At 41.4% G+C, this 25,894-nt stretch overlaps 1 protein-coding gene across 2 annotated transcripts in view; it reads right to left on the bottom strand.

The window, feature by feature from the left end:
- Positions 1-25,894, bottom strand: part of TTC7B (tetratricopeptide repeat domain 7B) — an 840,626-nt gene that overhangs the window by 793,461 nt on the left and 21,271 nt on the right. For both annotated transcript variants that reach the window (XM_053697563.1, XM_053697564.1), the window contains exon 3: positions 19,396-19,564. In XM_053697563.1, the coding sequence (XP_053553538.1) occupies positions 19,396-19,564 (169 nt within the window). The remainder of the gene's footprint in view (positions 1-19,395; positions 19,565-25,894) is intronic.

Below are 25,894 nucleotides of genomic sequence, written 5' to 3'. Positions count from 1 at the left end.
GCAGATAATCCTTTCTCCAATCCTTCTTGAAGAAAGGATAGAATCTTAGGAATCTTTACCTTGTCCCAAGGGAATCCTTTAGATTCACACCAACAGATATATTTTTTCCATATTTTGTGGTAAATTTTTCTAGTTACAGGCTTTCTGGCCTGAACAAGAGTATCAATAACAGAATCTGAGAACCCTCGATTTGATAAGATCAAGCGTTCAATCTCCAAGCAGTCAGCTGGAGTGAGATCAGATTCGGATGTTCGAACGGACCTTGAACAAGAAGGTCTCGTCTCAAAGGTAGCTTCCATGGTGGAGCCGATGACATATTCACCAGATCTGCATACCAAGTCCTGCGTGGCCACGCAGGAGCTATCAAGATCACCGACGCCCTCTCTTGATTGATCCTGGCTACCAGCCTGGGGATGAGAGGAAACGGCGGGAATACATAAGCTAGTTTGAAGGTCCAAGGTGCTACTAGTGCATCTACTAGAGTCGCCTTGGGATCCCTGGATCTGGACCCGTAGCAAGGAACCTTGAAGTTCTGACGAGAGGCCATCAGATCCATGTCTGGAATGCCCCACAGTTGAGTAATTTGGGCAAAGATTTCCGGATGGAGTTCCCACTCCCCCGGATGTAATGTCTGACGACTCAGAAAATCCGCTTCCCAATTTTCCACTCCTGGGATGTGGATTGCAGATAGGTGGCAGGAGTGAGTCTCCGCCCATTGAATGATTTTGGTCACTTCTTCCATCGCCAGGGAACTCCTTGTTCCCCCCTGATGGTTGATGTACGCAACAGTCGTCATGTTGTCTGATTGAAACCGTATGAACTTGGCCTTTGCTAGCTGAGGCCAAGCCTTGAGAGCATTGAATATCGCTCTCAGTTCCAGAATATTTATCGGTAGAAGAGATTCTTCCCGAGACCAAAGACCCTGAGCTTTCAGGGGTCCCCAGACCGCGCCCCAGCCCATCAGACTGGCGTCGGTCGTGACAATGACCCACTCTGGTCTGCGGAAGGTCATCCCTTGTGACAGGTTGTCCAGGGACAGCCACCAACGGAGTGAGTCTCTGGTCCTCTGATTTACTTGTATCTTCGGAGACAAGTCTGTATAGTCCCCATTCCACTGACTGAGCATGCACAGTTGTAATGGTCTTAGATGAATGCGCGCAAAAGGAACTATGTCCATTGCCGCTACCATCAAACCTATTACTTCCATGCACTGCGCTATGGAAGGAAGAGGAACGGAATGAAGTGTTTGACAAGAGTTTAGAAGTTTTGTTTTTCTGGCCTCTGTCAGAAAAATCCTCATTTCTAAGGAGTCTATTATTGTTCCCAAGAAGGGAACCCTTGTCGACGGAGATAGAGAACTCTTTTCCACGTTCACTTTCCATCCGTGAGATCTGAGAAAGGCCAGGACTATGTCCGTGTGAGCCTTTGCTTGAGGAAGGGACGACGCTTGAATCAGAATGTCGTCCAAGTAAGGAACTACAGCAATGACCCTTGGTCTTAGTACCGCTAGAAGGGACTCTAGTACCTTTGTGAAAATCCTTGGAGCAGTGGCTAATCCGAAAGGAAGCGCCACGAACTGGTAATGCTTGTCCAGGAATGCGAACCTTAGGAACCGATGATGTTCCTTGTGGATAGGAATATGTAGATACGCATCCTTTAAATCCACCGTGGTCATTTATTGACCTTCCTGGATGGAAGGAAGAATTGTTCGAATGGTTTCCATTTTGAACGATGGAACCTTGAGAAACTTGTTTAAGATCTTGAGATCTAAAATTGGTCTGAACGTTCACTCTTTTTTGGGAACTATGAACAGATTGGAGTAGAACCCCATCCCTTGTTCTCCTAATGGAACAGGATGAATCACTCCCATTTTTAACAGGTCTTCTACACAATGTAAGAATGCCTGTCTCTTTATATGGTCTGAAGACAATTGAGACCTGTGGAACCTCCCCCTTGGGGGAAGCCCCTTGAATTCCAGAAGATAACCTTGGGAGACTATTTCTAGTGCCCAAGGATCCAGAACATCTCTTGCCCAAACCTGAGCAAAGAGAGAGAGTCTGCCCCCCACCAGATCCGGTCCCGGATCGGGGGCCAACATTTCATGCTGTCTTGGTAGCAGTGGCAGGTTTCTTGGCCTGCTTTCCCTTGTTCCAGCCTTGCATTGGTCTCCAGGCTGGCTTGGCTTGAGAAGTATTACCCTCTTGCTTAGAGGACGTAGCACTTGGGGCTGGTCCGTTTCTACGAAAGGGACGAAAATTAGGTTTATTTTTGGCCTTGAAAGACCTATCCTGAGGAAGGGCGTGGCCCTTACCCCCAGTGATATCAGAGATAATCTCTTTCAAGTCAGGGCCAAACAGCGTTTTCCCCTTGAAAGGAATGTTAAGTAGTTTGTTCTTGGAAGACGCATCCGCTGACCAAGATTTCAACCAAAGCGCTCTGCGCGCCACAATAGCAAACCCAGAATTTTTCGCCGCTAACCTAGCCAATTGCAAAGTGGCGTCTAGGGTGAAAGAATTGGCCAATTTGAGAGCACGGATTCTGTCCATAATCTCCTCATAAGGAGGAGAATCACTATCGATCGCCTTTACTAGCTCATCGAACCAGAAACACGCGGCTGTAGTGACAGGGACAATGCATGAAATTGGTTGTAGAAGGTAACCTTGCTGAACAAACATCTTTTTAAGCAAACCTTCTAATTTTTTATCCATAGGATCTTTGAAAGCACAACTATCTTCTATAGGTATAGTGGTGCGTTTGTTTAAAGTAGAAACCGCTCCCTCGACCTTGGGGACTGTCTGCCATAAGTCCTTTCTGGGGTCGACCATAGGAAACAATTTTTTAAATATGGGGGGAGGGACGAAAGGTATACCGGGCCTTTCCCATTCTTTATTTACAATGTCCGCCACCCGCTTGGGTATAGGAAAAGCTTCTGGGAGCCCCGGGACCTCTAGGAACTTGTCCATTTTACATAGTTTCTCTGGGATGATCAAATTCTCACAATCATCCAGAGTGGATAATACCTCCTTAAGCAGAGCGCGGAGATGTTCCAACTTAAATTTAAATGTAATCACATCGGGTTCAGCTTGTTGAGAAATTTTCCCTGAATCTGAAATTTCTCCCTCAGACAAAACCTCCCTGGCCCCCTCAGACTGGTGTAGGGGCATTTCAGAACCATTATCATCAGCGTCCCCATGCTCTTCAGTATCTAAAACAGAGCAGTCGCGCTTGCGCTGATAAGTGGGCATTTTGGCTAAAATGTTTTTGATAGAATTATCCATTACAGCCGTTAATTGTTGCATAGTAAGGAGTATTGGCGCGCTAGATGTACTAGGGGCCTCCTGAGTGGGCAAGACTGGTGTAGACGAAGGAGGGAATGATGCAGTACCATGCTTACTCCCCTCACTTGAGGAATCATCTTGGGCATCATTTTCAGTGTCGCATAAATCACATCTATTTAAATGAGAAGGAACCTTGGCTTCCCCACATTCAGAACACAGTCTATCTGGTAGTTCAGACATGTTAAACAGGCATAAACTTGATAACAAAGTACAAAAAACGTTTTAAAATAAAACCGTTACTGTCACTTTAAATTTTAAACTGAACACACTTTATTACTGCAATTGCGAAAAAGTATGAAGGAATTGTTCAAAATTCACCAAAATTTCACCACAGTGTCTTAAAGCCTTAAAAGTATTGCACACCAAATTTGGAAGCTTTAACCCTTAAAATAACGGAACCGGAGCCGTTTTTATCTTTAACCCCTTTACAGTCCCTGGTATCTGCTTTGCTGAGACCCAACCAAGCCCAAAGGGGAATACGATACCAAATGACGCCTTCAGAAAGTCTTTTCTATGTATCAGAGCTCCTCACACATGCGACTGCATGTCATGCTTCTCAAAAACAAGTGCGCAATACCGGCGCGAAAATGAGGCTCTGCCTATGATTAGGGAAAGCCCCTAGAGAATAAGGTGTCTAAAACAGTGCCTGCCGATATTATTTTACAAAAATACCCAGATTAAATGATTCCTCAAGGCTAAATATGTGTATATATGAATCGATTTAGCCCAGAAAATGTCTACAGTCTTAATAAGCCCTTGTGAAGCCCTTATTTACTGTCTGAATAAAAATGGCTTACCGGATCCCATAGGGAAAATGACAGCTTCCAGCATTACATCGTCTTGTTAGAATGTGTCATACCTCAAGCAGCAAAAGACTGCTCACTGTTCCCCCAACTGAAGTTAATTCCTCTCAACAGTCCTGTGTGGAACAGCCATGGATTTTAGTAACGGTTGCTAAAATCATTTTCCTCTTACAAACAGAAATCTTCATTTCTTTTCTGTTTCAGAGTAAATAGTACATACCAGCACTATTTTAAAATAACAAACTCTTGATTGAATAAAAAAAACTACAGTTAAACACTAAAAAACTCTAAGCCATCTCCGTGGAGATGTTGCCTGTACAACGGCAAAGAGAATGACTGGGGTAGGCGGAGCCTAGGAGGGATCATGTGACCAGCTTTGCTGGGCTCTTTGCCATTTCCTGTTGGGGAAGAGAATATCCCACAAGTAAGGATGACGCCGTGGACCGGACACACCTATGTTGGAGAAAAGTTGTCCACCATTGGAGGGGTAAAAACCTAACTAACAAATTAGGACAAATAGTGATGCAATGGATTTTTAATCTTAAGACTTTGCGCTACATAATTTCTTAAACTAAATTCAACATCCTCCCTATCAGAAATAATGAAATACATATGGTACTTTCTGTATTAATATGGAAAGTTCTATTCAAATATAAAGAACTACTGCCATCTGTATTGAATGTGGTCCACTCTGTCATAATTTTTTTTTTTTAAAGTCTCCCAATATATGTTGGTTGAAGGAATGAATATAATTGAAACAATAAGAATATATCTGACTATAAATATTTCATAGTAGTTCATATACACATTTTAAGAATTTCCATCACGAGGTCTGTATACAATAGACAGATAGGATATTTTGCAATATAGACTAATATTTACTCAGTTCCTTGACATATAAAAAGATCATGTGGATTAGAGGTTAGCAGTCTGATCTTGGGAATTTGTATATATTACAAGTATAAGTTGGATTCCCAAGAGGAACATTTTATTAAGATAGATATACAGATATCAAGTTTTTTTTCTTTTTTTAAATTATATGTTGTAATATTATATGTTAAATCAAAACAGAATTTATGCTTACCTGATAAATTACGTTCTCTTACGGTGTATCCAGTCCACGGATTCTTCCTTACTTGTGGGATATTCTCATTCCCTACAGGAAGTGGCAAAGAGAGCACACAGCAGAGCTGTCCATATAGCTCCCCCTCAGGCTCCGCCCCCCCAGTCATTCGACCGACGGTTAGGAGAAAAAGGAGAAACCATAGGGTGCAGTGGTGACTGTAGTTTTACAAAAATAAATTTGAACCTGACTTAATTGCCAGGGAGGGCCGTGCACTGGATACACCGTAAGAGAAAGTAATTTATCAGGTAAGCATAAATTCTGTTTTCTCTTACTTGGTGTATCCAGTCCACGGATTCATCCTTACTTGTGGGATACCAATACCAAAGCTTTAGGACACGGATGAAGGGAGGGAAGCAAGTCAGGTAACCTAAACGGAAGGCACCACTGCTTGCAAAACCTTTCTCCCAAAAATAGCCTCCGAAGAAGCAAAAGTATCGAATTTGTAAAATTTGGCAAAGGTATGCAGTGAAGACCAAGTCGCTGCCTTACAAATATGTTCAACAGAAGCCTCATTCTTGAAGGCCCATGTGGAAGCCACAGCTCGGGTGGAATGAGCTGTAATTCGCTCAGGAGGCTGCTGTCCAGCAGTCTCATAAGCCAATCGGATGATGCTTTTCAGCCAGAAGGAAAGAGAGGTAGCAGTCGCTTTCTGACCTCTCCTCTTACCAGAATAGACAACAAACAAGGATGATGTTTGTCTGAAATCTTTAGTTGCTTTTAAATAGAATTTTAAAGCCCGAACCACATCAAGATTGTGTAATAATCGTTCCTTCTTCGAAACTGGATTAGGACACAGAGAAGGAACAATGATTTCCTGGTTAATATTCTTATTAGAAACAACTTTCGGAAGAAAACCGGGTTTGGTACGCAAAACAACCTTATCTGCATGGAACACCAGATAAGGTGAATCACACTGCAAAGCAAACAATTCTGAAACTCTCCGAGCAGAAGAGATAGCTACCAAAAACAAAACCTTCCAAGATAATAACTTAATATCTATGGAATGTAAAGGTTCAAACGGAACCCCTTGAAGAACTGAAAGAACTAAATTAAGACTCCATGGAGGAGCCACCGGTTTATAGACAGGCTTGATTCTAACTAAAGCCTGTGCAAACGCCTGAACGTCTGGTACTGCTGCCAGTCGCTTGTGTAACAGGATAGACAGAGCAGATATCTGTCGCTTTAAGGAACTAGCTGACAATCCTTTCTCCAATCCTTCTTGGAGAAAAGACAAAATCCTGGGAATCCTAACTTTACTCCACGAGTAACCCTTGGATTCACACCAACAAAGATATTTCCGCCATATCTTATGGTAAATCTTCCTGGTGACAGGCTTTCTAGCCTGGATCAGAGTATCTATAACTGAATCAGAGAACCCACGCTTAGTTAGAATTAAGCGTTCAATCTCCAAGCAGTCAGTTGCAGAGAAACTAGATTTGGATGCTTGAATGGACCCTGTATTAGAAGATCCTGCCTCAATGGCAGCTTCCATGGTGGAACAGATGACATGTCCACTAGGTCTGCATACCAAGTCCTGCGTGGCCACGCAGGCGCTATCAAAATTACCGAAGCCTTCTCCTGTTTGATTCTGGCTACCAGCCGAGGGAGAAGGGGAAATAGTGGAAAGACATAAGCCAGATTGAAGGACCAAGGCGCTACTAGAGCATCTATCAGTGCCGCCTTGGGGTCCCTGGACCTGGATCCGTAAAGAGGAAGTTTTAAATTCTGACGGGACGCCATCAGATCCAATTCCGGAATGCCCCATAACTGGGTCAGTTGAGCAAAAACCTCCGGGTGGAGTTCCCACTCCCCCGGGTGAAAAGTCTGACGACTCAGAAAATCCGCCTCCCAGTTGTCTACTCCTGGGATGTGAATTGCTGAAAGATGACAGGAGTGATCCTCTGCCCATTTGATGATCTTGGTTACCTCCTTCATCGCTAGGGAACTCTTTGTTCCTCCCTGATGATTGATGTACGCCACAGTCGTGATGTTGTCCGACTGAAATCTGATGAATTTGGCCTCCGCTAGTTGAGGCCATGCCTGGAGCATGTTGAATATCGCTCTCAGTTCTAAAATGTTTATCGGGAGAAGAGATTCTTCCCGAGACCATAGGCCCTGAGCTTTCAGGGAGTCCCAGACCGCACCCCAGCCTAACAGACTGGCATCGGTCGTGACAATAATCCACTTCGGTCTGCGGAAGCATATTCCCTGAGACAGGTGATCCTGAGACAACCCCCAGAGAAGAGAATCCCTGGTTTGCTGGTCCAGTTGAATTTGAGGAGACAAATCTGCATAATCCCCATTCCACTGTTTGAGCATGCACAGTTGCAGTGGTCTGAGATGTATTCAGGCAAAAGGGACCACGTCCATTGCCGCGACCATTAATCTGATTACCTCCATGCACTGAGCTACAGAAGGCCGAGGAATGGAATGAAGAGCTCGGCAAGTAGTGAAAAGCTTTGACTTCCTGACCTCCGTCAGAAATATTTTCATTTCTACCGAATCTATTAGTGTTCCCAGGAAGGGAACCCTTGTGAGCGGGGACAGAGAACTTTTTTCTACGTTCATCTTCCACCCGTGAGACCTTAGAAAGGCCAGAACAATGTCCGTATGAGCCTTGGCTCTGTGAAAAGACGACGCCTGTATTAAGATGTCGTCTAGGTAAGGTGCTACTGCAATGCCCCGCGGCCTTAGTACCGCTAGAAGGGACCCCAGGACCTTTGTGAAAATTCTGGGAGCGGTGGCCAATCCGAAAGGAAGGGCCACGAACTGGTAATGCTTGTCCAGAAAGGCGAACCTTAGGAACTGATGATGATCTTTGTGGATAGGGATATGTAGGTATGCATCCTTTAGATCCACGGTAGTCATATATTGACCTTCCTGGATCATCGGTAAGATTGTCCGAATGGTTTCCATCTTGAATGATGGAACTCTGAGGAATTTGTTTAGAATTTTTAGATCTAGGATTGGCCTGAAAGTTCCTTCCTTTTTGGGAACTACAAACAGGTTTGAGTAAAAGCCCAGTCCTTGTTCTGCAACTGGAACTGGGTGTATCACTCCCATCTTTAGAAGATCTTCTACACAGCGTAAGAACGCCTGTTTCTTTGTCTGGTCTGAAGACAAACGAGAAATGTGGAACCTTCCCCTTGGAGGAGAGTCCTTGAATTCTAGGAGATACCCCTGAGTAACAATTTCTAATGCCCAGGGATCTGGAACATCTCTTGCCCAAGCCTGAGCAAAGAGAGAAAGTCTGCCCCCTACTAGATCCGGTCCCGGATCGGGGGCTACCCCTTCATGCTGTCTTGGTAGCAGCCGAAGGCTTCTTGGCCTGATTACCCTTATTCCAGCCCTGCAAGGGTTTCCAGGTTGCTTTGGGCTGTGAAGCGTTACCCTCCTGCTTTGCGGCAGCAGAGGTTGAAGCAGGTCCGCTCCTGAAGTTGCGAAAGGAATGAAAATTAGCCTTGTTTTTGGCCTTAAACGGTCTATCCTGCGGAAGGGCATGGCCCTTTCCCCCAGTGATATCAGCGATAATTTCTTTCAACTCGGGACCGAAAAGGGTCTTTCCCTTGAAAGGAATGTTTAGTAACTTTGTTTTGGACGACACGTCAGCCGACCATGATTTGAGCCAAAGCGCTCTTCGTGCCATAATGGCAAAACCAGAATTTTTCGCCGCTAACTTAGCTAATTGGAAGGCGGCATCTGTGATAAAAGAATTAGCTAGCTTTAAAGCATGAATTCTGTCCATGACTTCGTCATATGAAGTCTCCCTCTGGAGCAACTCCTCCAGTGCCTCAAACCAAAAAGCAGCAGCAGTAGTTACAGGAATAATGCAGGCGATTGGTTGTAGAAGGAAACCTTGCTGCACAAACATTTTCTTCAGCAAGCCTTCCAATTTTTTATCCATAGGATCTTTGAAAGCACAACTGTCTTCTATTGGAATGGTTGTGCGCTTGGCGAGAGTTGAAACTGCTCCCTCAACCTTAGGGACCGTCTGCCACGCGTCCCGCCTGGGGTCATTTATAGGGAACATTTTCTTAAAGATAGGGGGGGAACAAAGGGTATGCCTGGTCTCTCCCATTCCCTAGTCACAATATCCGCCACCCTCTTCGGTATCGGAAAAGCATCAGTGTATACAGGGACTTCTAGAAACCTGTCCATTTTACACAATTTTTCTGGGACCACCATGGGGTCACAATCATCTAGCGTAGCTAAAACCTCCTTAAGCAGTACGCGGAGGTGTTCCAGCATAAATTTAAACGCTAAGGCATCTGATTCTGCCCGCTGAGAAACTTTTCCTGTGTCAGAAATTTCTCCTTCGGACAGCCCCTCCCCACTTCTGAGTGTTGTGAGGGTACAACGGATAGATCATCCAAAGCCTCCGATTGCTCATCCTCTGTTCTTAAAACTGAGCTATCACACTTTTTAGGAAAAACTGGCAGTTTGGATAAAAAACCGGCAAGGGAATTATCCATGACTGCTGCTAATTGTTGTAATGTAATAGGGCCCAAAGCGCTAGAGGTACTAGGCAACGCTTGCGCGGGCATAACTGGTGTCGACACATGGGGAGAGGAAGGAGGACTATCCTCGTTACCTTCCGTCAAAGAATTATCTTAGACTACATTTTTAAGTGTCACTGCATGGTCTTTAAAATGTTTAGAAACCTTAGCACACTTTAAACACAAATGTAAAGGGGGTACCGCCATGGCTATTAAACACATAGAACAGGGTCTATCTGTAGGCTCAGACATGTTAAACAGACTTTGACAGCACTCAAATACAATAAAATACAATTTTTGAAAAAACGGTACTGTGCCTTTAAATAATAAAAAGCGCACACTTTTTTACTGAATCTCAAAAAAACATCCAATCTTTATGAAATTTTCACCATATGATCCAAATGCTTTGAAATGATTGCACAGTAAATTTCAAGACAATTAACCCCTTATTGCCCAAACCGGAGCAAATTAAAGCAGACCACCGGTTTAATAAGCTACAGCACCATGCCACAGTCTCTGCTGTGGCCCTACCTTCCTTGGGGATTAGTTTTGGATGAAAAACAGAATTTATGTTTACCTGATAAATTACTTTCTCCAACGGTGTGTCCGGTCCACGGCGTCATCCTTACTTGTGGGATATTCTCTTCCCCAACAGGAAATGGCAAAGAGCCCAGCAAAGCTGGTCACATGATCCCTCCTAGGCTCCGCCTTCCCCAGTCATTCGACCGACGTAAAGGAGGAATATTTGCATAGGATAAATCATATGATACCGTGGTGACTGTAGTTAAAGAAAATAAATCATCAGACCTGATTAAAAAAACCAGGGCGGGCCGTGGACCGGACACACCGTTGGAGAAAGTAATTTATCAGGTAAACATAAATTCTGTTTTCTCCAACATAGGTGTGTCCGGTCCACGGCGTCATCCTTACTTGTGGGAACCAATACCAAAGCTTTAGGACACGGATGATGGGAGGGAGCAAATCAGGTCACCTAGATGGAAGGCACCACGGTTTGCAAAACCTTTTTCCCAAAAATAGCCTCAGAAGAAGCAAAAGTATCAAATTTGTAAAATTTGGTAAAAGTGTGCAGTGAAGACCAAGTCGCTGCCTTACATATCTGATCAACAGAAGCCTCGTTCTTAAAGGCCCATGTGGAAGCCACGGCCCTAGTGGAATGAGCTGTGATTCTTTCAGGAGGCTGCCGTCCGGCAGTCTCATAAGCCAATCTGATGATGCTTTTAAGCCAAAAAGATAGAGAGGTAGAAGTTGCTTTTTGACCTCTCCTTTTACCAGAATAAACAACAAACAAGGAAGATGTTTGTCTGAAATCCTTTGTAGCATCTAAATAGAATTTTAGAGCACGAACTACATCCAAATTGTGCAACAAACGTTCCTTCTTTGAAACTGGATTCGGACACAAAGAAGGCACGACTATCTCCTGGTTAATGTTTTTGTTAGAAACAACTTTCGGAAGAAAACCAGGTTTAGTACGCAAAACCACCTTATCTGCATGGAACACCAGATAGGGAGGAGAACACTGCAGAGCAGATAACTCTGAAACTCTTCTAGCAGAAGAAATTGCGACCAAAAACAAAACTTTCCAAGATAATAACTTGATATCAACGGAATGTAGGGGCTCAAACGGAACCCCCTGAAGAACTGAAAGAACTAAATTGAGACTCCAAGGAGGAGTCAAAGGTTTGTAAACAGGCTTGATTCTAACCAGAGCCTGAACAAAAGCCTGAACATCTGGCACAGCCGCCAGCTTTTTGTGAAGTAAAACAGATAAGGCAGAAATCTGTCCCTTCAAAGAACTTGCAGATAGTCCTTTCTCCAAACCTTCTTGAAGAAAGGATAGAATCTTAGGAATTTTTATCTTGTTCCAAGGGAATCCTTTAGATTCACACCAACAGATATATTTTTTCCATATCTTATGGTAGATTTTTCTAGTTACAGGCTTTCTGGCCTGAACAAGAGTATCAATGACAGAATCTGAGAACCCTCGCTTTGATAAAATCAAGCGTTCAATCTCCAAGCAGTCAGTTGGAGTGAAACCAGATTCGGATGTTCGAACGGACCTTGAACAAGAAGGTCCTGTCTCAAAGGTAGCTTCCATGGTGGAGCCGATGACATATTCACCAGGTCTGCATACCAAGTCCTGCGTGGCCACGCAGGAGCTATCAAGATCACCGATGCCCTCTCCTGATTGATCCTGGCTACCAGCCTGGGGATGAGAGGAAACGGTGGGAATACATAAGCTAGGTTGAAGGTCCAAGGTGCTACTAGTGCATCTACTAGAGTCGCCTTGGGATCCCTGGATCTGGACCCGTAGCAAGGAACCTTGAAGTTCTGACGAGAGGCCATCAGATCCATGTCTGGAATGCCCCACAATTGAGTTATTTGGGCAAAGATTTCCGGATGGAGTTCCCACTCCCCCGGATGAAATGTCTGACGACTCAGAAAATCCGCTTCCCAATTTTCCACGCCTGGGATGTGGATTGCAGACAAGTGGCAGGAGTGAGTCTCCGCCCATTGAATGATTTTGGTCACTTCTTCCATCGCCAGGGAACTCCTTGTTCCCCCCTGATGGTTGATATACGCAACAGTCGTCATGTTGTCTGATTGAAACCGTATGAATTTGGCCTTTGCTAGCTGAGGCCAAGCCTTGAGAGCATTGAATATCGCTCTCAGTTCCAGAATGTTTATCGGGAGAAGAGATTCTTCCCGAGACCAAAGACCCTGAGCTTTCAGGGGTTCCCAGACCGCGCCCCAGCCTACCAGACTGGCGTCGGTCGTGACAATGACCCACTCTGGTCTGCGGAAGCTCATCCCCTGTGACAGGTTGTCCAGGGTGAGCCACCAACGGAGTGAATCTCTGGTCCTCTGATCTACTTGTATCGTCGGAGACAAGTCTGTATAATCCCCATTCCACTGACTGAGCATGCACAGTTGTAATGGTCTCAGATGAATTCGCGCAAAAGGAACTATGTCCATTGCCGCGACCATCAAACCTATTACTTCCATGCACTGTGCTATGGAAGGAAGAAGAACAGAATGAAGTACTTGACAAGAGCTTAGAAGTTTTGATTTTCTGGCCTCTGTCAGAAAAATCCTCATTTCTAAGGAGTCTATTATTGTTCCCAAGAAGGGAACTCTTGTTGACGGAGATAGAGAACTTTTTTCTACGTTCACTTTCCACCCGTGAGATCTGAGAAAGGCCAGGACAATGTCCGTATGAGCCTTTGCTTGTGGTAGGGACGACGCTTGAATCAGTATGTCGTCCAAGTAAGGTACTACTGCAATGCCCCTTGGTCATAGCACCGCTAGAAGGGACCCTAGTACCTTTGTGAAAATTCTTGGAGCAGTGGCTAATCCGAATGGAAGTGCCACAAACTGGTAATGCTTGTCCAGAAAGGCGAACCTTAGGAACTGATGATGTTCCTTGTGGATAGGAATATGTAGATACGCATCCTTTAAATCCACCGTGGTCATGAATTGACCTTCCTGGATGGAAGGAAGAATTGTCCGAATGGTTTCCATTTTGAACGATGGAACCTTGAGAAACTTGTTTAGGATCTTGAGATCTAAGATTGGTCTGAATGTTCCCTCTTTTTTGGGAACTATAAACAGATTGGAGTAGAATCCCATCCCTTGTTCTCCTAATGGAACAGGATGAATCACTCCCATTTTTAACAGGTCTTCTACACAATGTAAGAATGCCTGTCTTTTTATGTGGTCTGAAGACAATTGAGACCTGTGGAACCTCCCCCTTGGGGGAAGCTCCTTGAATTCCAGAAGATAACCTTGGGAGACTATTTCTAGCGCCCAAGGATCCAGAACATCTCTTGCCCAAGCCCTAGCGAAGAGAGAAAGTCTGCCCCCCACCAGATCCGGTCCCGGATCGGGGGCCAACATCTCATGCTGTCTTGGTAGCAGTGGCAGGTTTCTTGGCCTGCTTACCTTTGTTCCAGCCTTGCATTGGCCTCCAGGCTGGCTTGGTTTGAGAAGTATTACCCTCTTGCTTAGAGGATGTAGCACTTGGGGCTGGTCCGTTTCTGCGAAAGGGACGAAAATTTGGTTTATTTTTAGCCTTGAAAGACCTATCCTGAGGAAGGGCGTGGCCCTTACCCCCAGTGATATCAGAAATAATCTCTTTCAAGTCAGGGCCAAACAGCGTTTTCCCCTTGAAAGGTATGTTAAGCAATTTGTTCTTGGAAGACGCATCCGCTGACCAAGATTTTAGCCAAAGCGCTCTGCGCGCCACAATAGCAAACCCTGAATTTTTCGCCGCTAATCTAGCCAATTGCAAAGTGGCGTCTAAAGTAAAAGAGTTAGCCAATTTGAGAGCATGAATTCTGTCCATAATCTCCTCATAAGAAGAATCTTTATTGAGCGACTTTTCTAGTTCATCGAACCAGAAACACGCTGCTGTAGTGACAGGAACCATGCATGAAATTGGTTGTAGAAGGTAACCTTGCTGAACAAACATCTTTTTAAGCAAACCCTCTAATTTTTTATCCATAGGATCTTTGAAAGCACAACTATCTTCTATAGGGATAGTAGTGCGTTTGTTTAGAGTAGAAACCGCCCCCTCGACCTTGGGGACTGTCTGCCATAAGTCCTTTCTGGGGTCGACCATAGGAAACAATTTCTTAAATATAGGAGGAGGGACAAAAGGTATGCCGGGCCTTTCCCATTCTTTGTTTACAATGTCCGCCACCCGCTTGGGTATAGGAAAAGCTTCGGGGGGCCCCGGGACCTCTAGGAACTTGTCCATCTTACATAATTTCTCTGGAATGACCAAATTCTCACAATCATCCAGAGTAGATAACACCTCCTTAAGCAGAGCGCGGAGATGTTCCAATTTAAATTTGAATGTAATCACATCAGGTTCAGCTTGTTGAGAAATTTTCCCTGAATCTGAAATTTCTCCCTCAGACAAAACCTCCCTGGCCCCCTCAGACTGGTGTAGGGGCACTTCAGAACCAATATCATCAGCGTCCTCATGCTCTTCAGTATTTTCTAAAACAGAGCAGTCGCGCTTTCGCTGATAAGTGGGCATTTTGGCTAAAATGTTTTTGATAGAATTATCCATTACAGCCGTTAATTGTTGCATAGTAAGGAGTATTGGCGCACTAGATGTACTAGGGGCCTCCTGTGTGGGCAAGACTGGCGTAGACGAAGGAGGGGATGATGCAGTACCATGCTTACTCCCCTCACTTGAGGAATCATCTTGGGCATCATTTTCTCTAAATTTTGTGTCACATAAATCACTTCTATTTAAATGAGAAGGAACCTTGGCTTCCCCACATACAGAACATAGTCTATCTAATAGTTCAGACATGTTAAACAGGCATAAACTTGATAACAAAGTACAAAAAACGTTTTAAAATAAAACCGTTACTGTCACTTTAAATTTTAAACTGAACACACTTTATTACTGAAAATGTGAAAAAGTATGAAGGAATTGTTCAAAATTCACCAAAATTTCACCACAGTGTCTTAAAGCCTTAAAAGTATTGCACACCAAATTTGAAAGCTTTAACTCTTAAAATAACGGAACCGGAGCCGTTTTTATATTTAACCCCTATACAGTCCCTGGTATCTGCTTTGCTGAGACCCAACCAAGCCCAAAGGGGAATACGATACCAAATGACGCCTTCAGTAAGCTTTTTCTATGTATCTGAGCTCCTCACACATGCATCTGCATGCCTTGCTTCCCAAAAACAACTGCGCAATAGAGGCGCGAAAATGAGGCTCTGCCTATGATTAGAGAAGGCCCCCAGTGAAAAAGGTGTCCAATACAGTGCCTGCCGGTTATTTTACATAATTCCCAAGAATAAAATAACTCCTCAAAGCTATGAAGTATTAAAAATGCTTATAAATCAATCGTTTTAGCCCAGAAAAATGTCTACCAGTCTTTAAAGCCCTTGTGAAGCCCTTTATTCTTATTTAATAAAAATGCCTTACCGGATCCCATAGGGAAAATGACAGCTTCCAGCATTACCAAGTCTTGTTAGAAATGTGTCATACCTCAAGCAGCAAAAGTCTGCTCACTGTTTCCCCCAACTGAAGTTAATTCCTCTCAACAGTCCTGTGTGGAAACAGCCATCGATTTTAGTAACGGTTGCTAAAATCATTTTCCTCTTACAAACAGAAATCTTCATCTCTTTTCTGTTTCAGAGTAAATAGTACATACCAGCACTATTTTAAAATAACAAACTCTTGATTGAAGAATAAAAACTACATTTAAACACCAAAAAAACTCTAAGCCATCTCCGTGGAGATGTTGCCTGTACAACGGCAAAGAGAATGACTGGGGAAGGCGGAGCCTAGGAGGGATCATGTGACCAGCTTTGCTGGGCTCTTTGCCATTTCCTGTTGGGGAAGAGAATATCCCACAAGTAAGGATGACGCCGTGGACCGGACACACCTATGTTGGAGAAATAAGCCTCTCTGGAGCCCTTCTATCAATCTCTGGGCTCTGCATGTGAAGCTGCATGTAGCTGACTTGCAAAGGAACTGCGCAACTGAGGCGCGAAAATTAGGCCCCCTCCCTCATCACTCCGGAGTTGTGGGGCCTTCCCAAGCCAAAATAGGTGTCTAAAGAAATGCCAGGCGTAATAAAACCCCAAAAAGTGTTCCAAACGTATTAAACACTTGTATAAATATCAGATTATAGTAATAAAGTAATCGATTTCCCCATAACAGTGTCCACCAGTGATTTAAGCCCTTCAACTAAGCCATCCTTCTATACTGAGTCTCAGAAAATGGCTTACCTTCCCACATGGGGATTTCTGTCAGTCTTCTAGCATTACCAAGTCTTGTTAGAAAAAAAGTGACTGAGCATACCTTAAGCAGTTAAGCCTGCAAACTGTTCCCCCCAACTGAAGTTCTCCGGTACTCAACAGTCCTGTGTGGGAACAGCAATGGATTTTAGTTACAACATGCTAAAATCTTTGTCCTCTCAGCAGAAATCATCACTTTCTGCCTCAGAGTAAATAGTACAAACCGGCACTATTTTAAAATAACAAACTCTTGATTGAAGAAATAAAAACTACAAATCTAACACCACATTCACTTTACCCTCCCGTGGAGATGCTACTTGTTAGAGCGGCAAAGAGAATGACTGGGGGGCGGAGCCTGAGGGGGAGCTATATGGACAGCTCTGCTATGTACTCTCTTTGCCACTTCCTGTAGGGAATGATAATATCCCACAAGTAAGGATGAATCCGTGGACTGGATACACCAAGTAAGAGAAATATTGTTATCAATTATGGGTAATCACTCTCGATACGAGCGATATAATTTTTTATATATATTGGATAACAAAAAGATATAAGACCAGTTTGGGAGAGTGGTTAACAATTTTAATGTATGCTATGAATATGAGTTCGATTCCCATATGGGAGATATGAAAAAAAAATATTTTAAAATAATCTTTTTAAGGTAATAAATAAATATGTATGTTTTAATTGTATATAATGTATTTGTATGATGTATTTTAAACATTAATGGCTTATGTGTTATTTCTATGATGTTCCCACATTGGCACTTTTCCTAAATACGTATTAGATATAAAGTACAAGAGTTTGTCTCATAAAGAGTTAACTAAATGGACAATTAAGATGAACGAATGGGAAAGAAGCTTGGACTATAAATTAAGCAACGTGGGACACCTGGATATCCTTGAAAAAGCTGGCTACGACCGGTGAAACTTACGTCGGATCTGATTGGACCGTTGGGACTCTGATGTAACAAGGAGGGTTGGGACTCTGAAATTTACACTCTGCAGCTGTCTGTGAATGCAGTCTTTGGTGATTCTACAGTCGGCTTTGTGTTTTATTGAGAGCTAAGTTATAGCTCCCAAGAGTGTGAGTAGATACATCCACCTCTTTTTTTTATATAATCTGTGTATACAGGACTTCACTATTTGTTGTTATTTCCTTTTCTTCCAAGGATTTTAACTTTTGGATTCCTGAAGATCCCATATCCTTACCAGTGCTTTATCACATTTTTTCTTTATTGGTTATATATTTTTTTATATTACAAGTTAACGTTTATTTTTTTATTAAATACCTTTTAAGATATCTATAATACTTTAAATAATCTACATTGTACATTACAATGCATATTTTGTCAAGGAGATGTGGTAAATGCAAAGTTTTGCCGGCCTTTCCGGGCTCCTGCAACTCAGCGCTGGACCGGAATTGAGCCCCGGCGCCCCACTTCTTAAAAGGGGTGTCGATCGAGCAGGGCAAGGTATGTCGTGGTCATTAAGGGGTTACGAAAGAAGCAGGCACAGGAGGAAAATCAGCCTGCTGATTAGTAACATTCTGTTACTTATGTCCAGCAATCTAATGTCCCTTTAAACATAGCAACAAACCATAAATTCATCTTATGCTGCATAAACATGTTTAGGGAATCTTTATTTAAAACTGTACACTATTTCTTTTCATATCTTTAGTTGAACTGTAGATCATTTACATCAGAGCATACTGAGGTAGGTATCAATCAAATAATAGGACAAAACAATGTAAAAAATCAGTCTTAGTGAGTATTAATCAAAAAATAAATATGACAAAGTTATGTCAATCTCACAAAGCTCCCTGTGGGCTATGTCAAAAGTCTGTGATGGACCGGTGTTCAGAGCAGGTTAAAAGCCATGGTTACTGATCGGCTGATTATTTCACCTGTGCTCTAGTTTAAAATGTTTAACTAAAAATGTCACACCCTATTGTAAAGTGTGAACTCAGCACTGATGATGTTGATTGGCAGATGGGAGTAAAAAACAGTAGCTGAGGGATAACTGTTCACAGAAGACATTTTGAGGTAACATACACTATGGGCAAGATTTAGCAATTAACAAGCGGACAGGATTCACAAGTTGTGAACCTGTCTGCACTTGATTGCAAATTGAGGGGCGGATATGTTCCCCATATTTATCATTGAACAAGAGAACACTTGTGCAATGCCACCACCTTACTGTCACGCAACCGATTGCGCGAGAGTAGAGCTTGTTAATCACTCTAGTCAAATGAATCCGCCAACTCCAGTTTGGCAGAGAGAGTTTATGAAGCAACGGTTTAATCCGCTGCTTCATAAATATCAGTTGCAGGCTCAAATGAGTGAGACTGCAACCAATTGGGGCATTCACCTTACCATAAATCTTGCCCAATATCGCCAAAAGTATGTAGACACCTGACCATCAAACCTATTTGAGCTTGTTGAACATCCCCTTTCAAAACCATGGGCATGAATATTACGTTTCCCCCCAACCCCCTGTGGCTATAAAAGCTGACATTTTCTGGGAAGGCTTTTCATATGATTTTGGAGTGTGTCTGTGGAAATTTGTGCCCGTTCAGCCCAAACAACATTTGTGAGGTCAGGTGCTAATGCTGGACCATATAGTCTATCTTCTGTTTCTAGTCGGCTTTTTACAGCATCATTTTCTAGTGATTTAGCATTTACGTATAATGTCATTTTAATACTTTTAGTGCTCTTTTAAATTTCTTTTTGTAAATAATTGGAAAAATGTTCCAAATCAATCAAAAAGGAAGAGTAATTCAGCAGCATAGCTGACCTTCAGTTAAAGATTAGCAATCTGTGCAATTAATTACTAATTACCCTACCTTTGGTAGCAAAGGCTTCTGCAATCATCCTCAGCCTGTAGGGCGGTGAGGCCACCAACTGCAAGTCATCCAGACCCACTTTTGAATAGAGGCTGAGAGCTTCTTTGTAGTCCCCCTCAACATAGTTCAGCTTGGCCATGATCAGTTTGGCTTCTTGCATGAATTCTGGCTAGAAATAGAAGAGAAAATAAAACTAAATCAGAGCGATCACTATTCCTATTACACATACCAGAGCATCATGTCGATAAAGATATATATAATTGCCAGCAGGGACAAATAAAAATACTCTCTCTTTTTGTAGCAGGTCCTTCACTCATGTCTCTAACAGAACAAAACAGGCGAAATACATTTGGCTGCTCAGAAAATGAACAATTTAGCCAAACCTGTATATTAGGAACAACCATTCTTCTGAAAAAATATGAAACTGGAACATACAGTTACTGCCCCCAAGCAACTACATGTAGCAGTTGGTTACATTGTATTCTCAAAAATACAGTAACACCTTGAAATTGTAATATAAAATGTTTCATTATGCATGGTACAACGTTGCAGTATATTTTCATTATTTATTTTGTCCCCTTTTCATGTTAAAGGACTATTAAATACAGTAGATTTGCTTAATCGACAAATGCATAATAGAAAGAGTGTGCAATAACACTTACTCTGAATTCCATTATCCCCACCCAACTATCAGCCAATCACAAACTCATATAATCATATACTGTGAATTCTAGCACATGCTCAGTAGGAGCTGCATATAGGCATGTGCATAAAAAAAAGAGAGACTTTCTGCCATGTAGTATAAAAAAATGCAGTCAGAAAGTACCTTTATTTGGCCGCAAGCTTCTGCCTAAACTGAGCACCTCTGGCTGCAATCAGCAATTTTGGCAAAACTATTTTTTATTTTTCTTTCACCTCTTAGTCACTAGCTGTGCTAGCCATATGACACTGTGCCATATGGCTAGCACGGCTATTGGCTAGGAGGTGGAAACGTCAATTCACAGAAAAAAAAAATTACTTTTGCCTAGGGCAGCCAGAGGCACTCAGTTTTGGCTGAAGCTCACAGCCCAATACACTTACTTTTTGTCTGCATTTTTTTTATACTTCATGACAGAAACGCTAGGGTTTGACATCACTTTAAATTAATTGTACCCACGGACAGCACTGCTAAATATGCTGGCGCTTTATAAAGTATAATGATAATAGTGATTTATAATAACAATTTAGGCTAGTTGTTTCTGTTTCAGTTTAAGTTAAGTCAGATTAGCAAATCACAAGAGACAAATGTGTGCAAGCATCAGCTAGTGTGGGATATGTTCATATTCTTTTTTTAACAAAGGATACCACAAGAACAAAGTACATTTGAAAATAGAAGTGACTTTAAAAGTGTCTTTAAATAACATGCTCTATCTGAATCCTGCACGTTTGATTTTGACTTTCTTATCCTTTTAACTATTAATCTCACCTTACAGCTTTATATTTTATTTTTATTTTTTATTATTCTGTACTAATAAAAAATGCGGTCTTATGCTTGTAAGGTGTGTCATTGTCCAGCGAAGTGCTGTTAGTTAGCCAGTAAGCAATCAGTACTTACAGGGACATTAAGCTCATATATTTTCTATTACGCATATAAAAGGGTGCTTTTTAAACATGTTAAAAATATATTTTAATGAAAAAAGGTTACGTTAAAGTGGTTTATTTTTATTTTTTAAATGAACAGGAAGTAACTGGTACAAAGGAAGGAAGTTCAAAGGCTGATAAGGAAAACACACTGCTCTACCGGCAGACATGGACACATTTCAAAAGCATAGAGATAATAAGTGTTCATTTTTCAGCAGATAAATATTGTAATAAAATAAATACAAACTATAATACATTTTAAAATACAATAAAAATATCTGAATGTCCCTTTAAAGGCGCAGTTGTAGACAGACATGCCCCTCTATTAGTGTCAACATCGAGAGAAAATAAACTAAGTTCATATGCATGACATATTTCCTTTTTTTATTTCTATTTATAGGGACAGTAAGGTCACAATGTAACGCCCATGATTCAGCTAAAGCATATCGCTTTAAACAACTTTCCAATTTACTTCTATTATCACATTTGTTTTGTTCTCTTACTACCCTTTGTTGAAGAGTAAACCTAGGTAGGCTGACAGGAGCTTAGAAACGTGTGCATGGCCACTGTGGCAGCAGTGCTTGTAATTAATAATAACATTGCTATAAACACTGTTGCAAACACTGCTGCCAAATGGCTAAAGACACATGAACACTCCTGAGCTCACCTAGGATTACTCTTTAACAAAGGAAACCAAGAGAACTAAGCACATTTAATAATGGAAGTAAATTGAAAAGTTGTTTAAAACGGCATGTTCTATGCAATCAATTTAAGTTTAATTTGACTTTAACGACAACAGAAATGACACATTTTGTTACAAATCATTGTGATATACGTGAATAAGAACATAAAGCACTTGTATATCATTTATAATCCCTATGCTGCATGCTTTGTATTTTTTCTATAACTTTTGTTTTAAAGTGTTTCAGTCCTTCTGTTATTGTTCCTCTAATAGAGGAACCTTATAAAAGCCAGAAAGGAAGGGAATATGCAGAAACACATAATATCTGCTAAGGGGTTAAATAAATACAGTTAAAAGCAGGGGTCAAGTCCTACAAAAAAAAGTGTGGAAACTCATCTAGACTTTTACACATATGCACACACTGTATTTCTATGTATATAATCCATACACGTTGCTTAATGAAGGCAAAATAAACCAATGAAGCCTGAGAATCCTCCTCTGTCACAGAGTCTCACCCACTTAAGGTGCAATAGTCCTATTTCTGCTGAGGGAAGCTAAATAACCCCAGAGCAAGTCACACAGAAATGTATGCACCACACAGTGTGAGGTAATCACACAGCAGGACCGCTGACAGGCTTGCATTTAGTGTATTGTAGGAAGTGTTACTGCCCATTATTAGAGGATCTCACTATCCCTCTAATCAGACTGTGCTCCAGCTCCTCCCACCAACAGCAGCAGTGTTTACTGTAGTGTTTCTGTTCTCTTCCCAGAGGGAACCTAGTTCTTCCAGCAAAAATAGTGCAGGAACTCCGTTCCAATGCGTTGCCGCTCGACTTGACCCCTGGTTAAAAGTTGCAACTGTCCAGCAAGTGAGAGGTTGGCATACTGAAGTATGCTTCAATCATTGGTTGTATTCTCATCTGCAGCAGAATGGAGGGTTTTCAGGAGTAAACTTTAACCCTTCTGAAGAAGTAAAAGGGACAGTTAACACCAAAATTGCTATTGTTTAAAAAGATAGCTAATGCCTTTACTTCCCATTCCGCATCTTTGCACAGCCAACATTGTTATATTAATATACTTTATAACTTTTAAACCTCTAAATGTCTGCCTGTTTCTAAGCCAGTACAGACAGCTTCTATCACATGCTTTTTAGTAGCTTTTCCCAACAGGAGACTGCTAGTTCATGTGGGCCATATAGATAACATTGTGCTCATGTCCGTGGGTTGTGGCAGACACTGCACTAATTGGATAAAATGCAAGTCGATAGATAAGAAGTAAAAAGTCACGTGATCAGGGGGCTGTCAGAAAAGGTAAAAAGTGTATTAATAGAACAATGTTGGTTATGCAAAACTGGGGAATGGGTAATAAAGGGATTATCTATCTTTTTAAACAATAACATTTTTTAGCCTACTGTCCCTTTAATCATATAGTCAAATAAGAAAATGTGTGTGTTTGAAAATAAAATCTCTATAATGGTTTCTTGAATAACCACTATAAATATAAAAACTATGAGAATCTTCACACAAAGGCCTCAGTGTCTGCTAAAACAATCGAGTCCAACTACAAGTACCTGTCGCGGTGGTACCTCACCCCCGCTAGGCTACAAAAGATCTACAGACAAACTGATGGGAAGTGCTGGAGAGGTTGTGGGGAACAGGGGACTCTTTCGCACATATGGTGGAGCTGCCCATTAGTAGAGGCTTTTTGGAGGAATATTCTAGATATGATAGATAATACTTTACAGATCAAACTAAACAGGAGCCCCAACACTTTATTATTCCATAACCTCCCCAAAATTGCTGAAAAACCCAAGAGGCAACTCTTATATATACTGCTCAATAGCGCCAAGGCCCTAATTCCAAAAAATTGGAAAACCACAAACGTCCCCTCTATTTCAGATTGGTCGACTTGGGTTAGCAGGAATCTACAGCTGGAACGTTACAGGTACTGGAGAGAGGATAGAATAGAAATACATGAATACATGCTGGAACTTTGGAAGTCCATGAACACCTAAACATACAGGCATAGAATATGTGGTCTATTAGTGAAATCTTCCACTTACCACCTACCCTCCTACTGCTCCCCTTCCTTCCCCTACTATCCCCCCCTTTTTTTTTTTTTTTTTTTTTTTTTTTTTTTCTCTCTTTTCTCTTTCTCTCTCTTCTTCTTCCAATTCCCCTTCCCTCCATCTCTCTTTTAAACTGACTTATACATCTATTTTTTCACATCTTTAGGTGTGCACTATTACACCAACAACTTGAAGAAAACTAATTTTTGTTCTTATTAACACTGTTTTGTAATAGACTTGGAATTTATCTTGGCAAACATACAATAATATGTTAATTTTTGCTGCTGTACGAACAGTAGCGGGCTCACATTGTAACCAGAGCCAAGTCTGTCATATTCATATTTTTTGTGTTAATAAAGATTTATAAAACTAAAAAAAAAAAAAAAAAAAAAAAAAAAAAAAAAAAACTATGAGAATCTGCATCGCAAACACTCCAGCAGTCATAGAGTTAAGAGCTAAATATTCATGCATGCCAGATAAAAGTTATTCAGCTCACATCGCTTGGCACAGATCAAGTATACGGGTCAAGCCCTTTACTGATCTAGAGAATGCCAGGCATGACATGTATTAATCCTCACTGTTCCCTTACCATCCACTTAGTAATTATTTAACACAATGTTAGGAAATATTATACAGAGTATTAATGGGGCAGATCTAGGCAGGGCTCATTCTCAGGCAGCCAGGGGCCTCGGGAAGCGGATAGCTTTGCATCTGTCGGAGTCATTAAGGTATTAGTCAACTGGACTTATACCAAATCAGAGATTCATTAAACTAATTGTATTTTACAATTTCAAAATGGGCTGTCATTTTTGCAGCTTTCTGTTTTAACCTCTCCACTGCTGTATGGCAGATACAATGTTACCTATGCTTTTATAAAGTTTTAGATAAAAATAAAAAGCCTTCTCACTTTCTTTGTGTATTTTATTTTTTTAACAGCATGTGTGGATCACATTTGCAAGTTAAATGAACATGAATCCCGTTTAAATTGTAATATAACATTTTAGGCAGTTTCAAATTCTGAGAATGGGAAGTGCATATTGCAGACTTCATAAACCTAACCTGCCACATATATTTTCCTAATTGAAATCAGCAAGGGTGATAAGCTCAGATCATTCAAACAATAGACATTTTGCTAATAAAATGATAGTGACAAACTTTGTTTACTCCTGTAACAAATAAGGGCAAGTGGTCAAGAGAGTTAAACCATTTAAAAAAAATTGCACTAACCACCAGGTTTTAATATAATCAGAACGTTTTCACACTAGTCTAGTATGATGTCTGATCTCCCCTTAACCCCTTGCACCATATGGAAGTAGGTACTACGTTACACAGTACTCTGTTGATGGTACAAGTTGAGGTCTCGCTGTTAGCTTTGACAGCGGAAGCCACAACTATGAGGCAGAGGGCATTTATTGACCTTATAATTACCAAGCCATGCATGTCTGCTATTTCTGAACAAAGGGATTCCCAGAGAAGCTTTTACAACCATTTGTGTTATGGCTGTACAAGAGCTATGTAAATAATGTCAATGAGTAAAAAAGTTAACAATAATTTATATATGATCACATTTGGTGACCAAATGGTGGAATGAAATATACCAAAATGGGCCTGATCAATACCTATAGTTTTCAATGGTAAATCAAAAAACAAAAACAAATGCGCTGTTTAAATAAAGTGATAGCAAAAATGCTAATACAGTTCCGGTATTTTTGGGAAGTTTTTCTCCGAAATTCCCGGTGGCAAAGGGGTTAAAGTGCTTATCAATATGTGTTTCGGACAAAGTAAAGAATGTTTCTCAAATAAAATTAAAAAAAAATCTATACCAAAAGGAACATTAACCCCTTAATGACCACAGCACTTTTCCATTTTCTGTCCATTTGGGACCAAGGCTATTTTTACATTTTTGCGGTGTTTGTGTTTAGCTGTAATTTTCCTCTTACTCATTTACTGTACCCACATATATTATATACCGTTTTTCTCGCCATTAAATGGACTTTCCAAAGATACCATTATTTTCATCATATCTTATAATTTACTTTAAAAAAAATTATAAAATATGAGAAAAAAATGGAAAAAAACACACTTTTTCTAACTTTGACCCCCAAAATCTGTTATACATCTGCAACCAC

The sequence above is a fragment of the Bombina bombina genome, chromosome 1 (genome assembly GCF_027579735.1).
Source record: "Bombina bombina isolate aBomBom1 chromosome 1, aBomBom1.pri, whole genome shotgun sequence".
In the NCBI taxonomy this organism is placed as follows: domain Eukaryota; kingdom Metazoa; phylum Chordata; class Amphibia; order Anura; family Bombinatoridae; genus Bombina; species Bombina bombina.
This window is presented reverse-complemented; position numbering and strand designations above follow the sequence as displayed.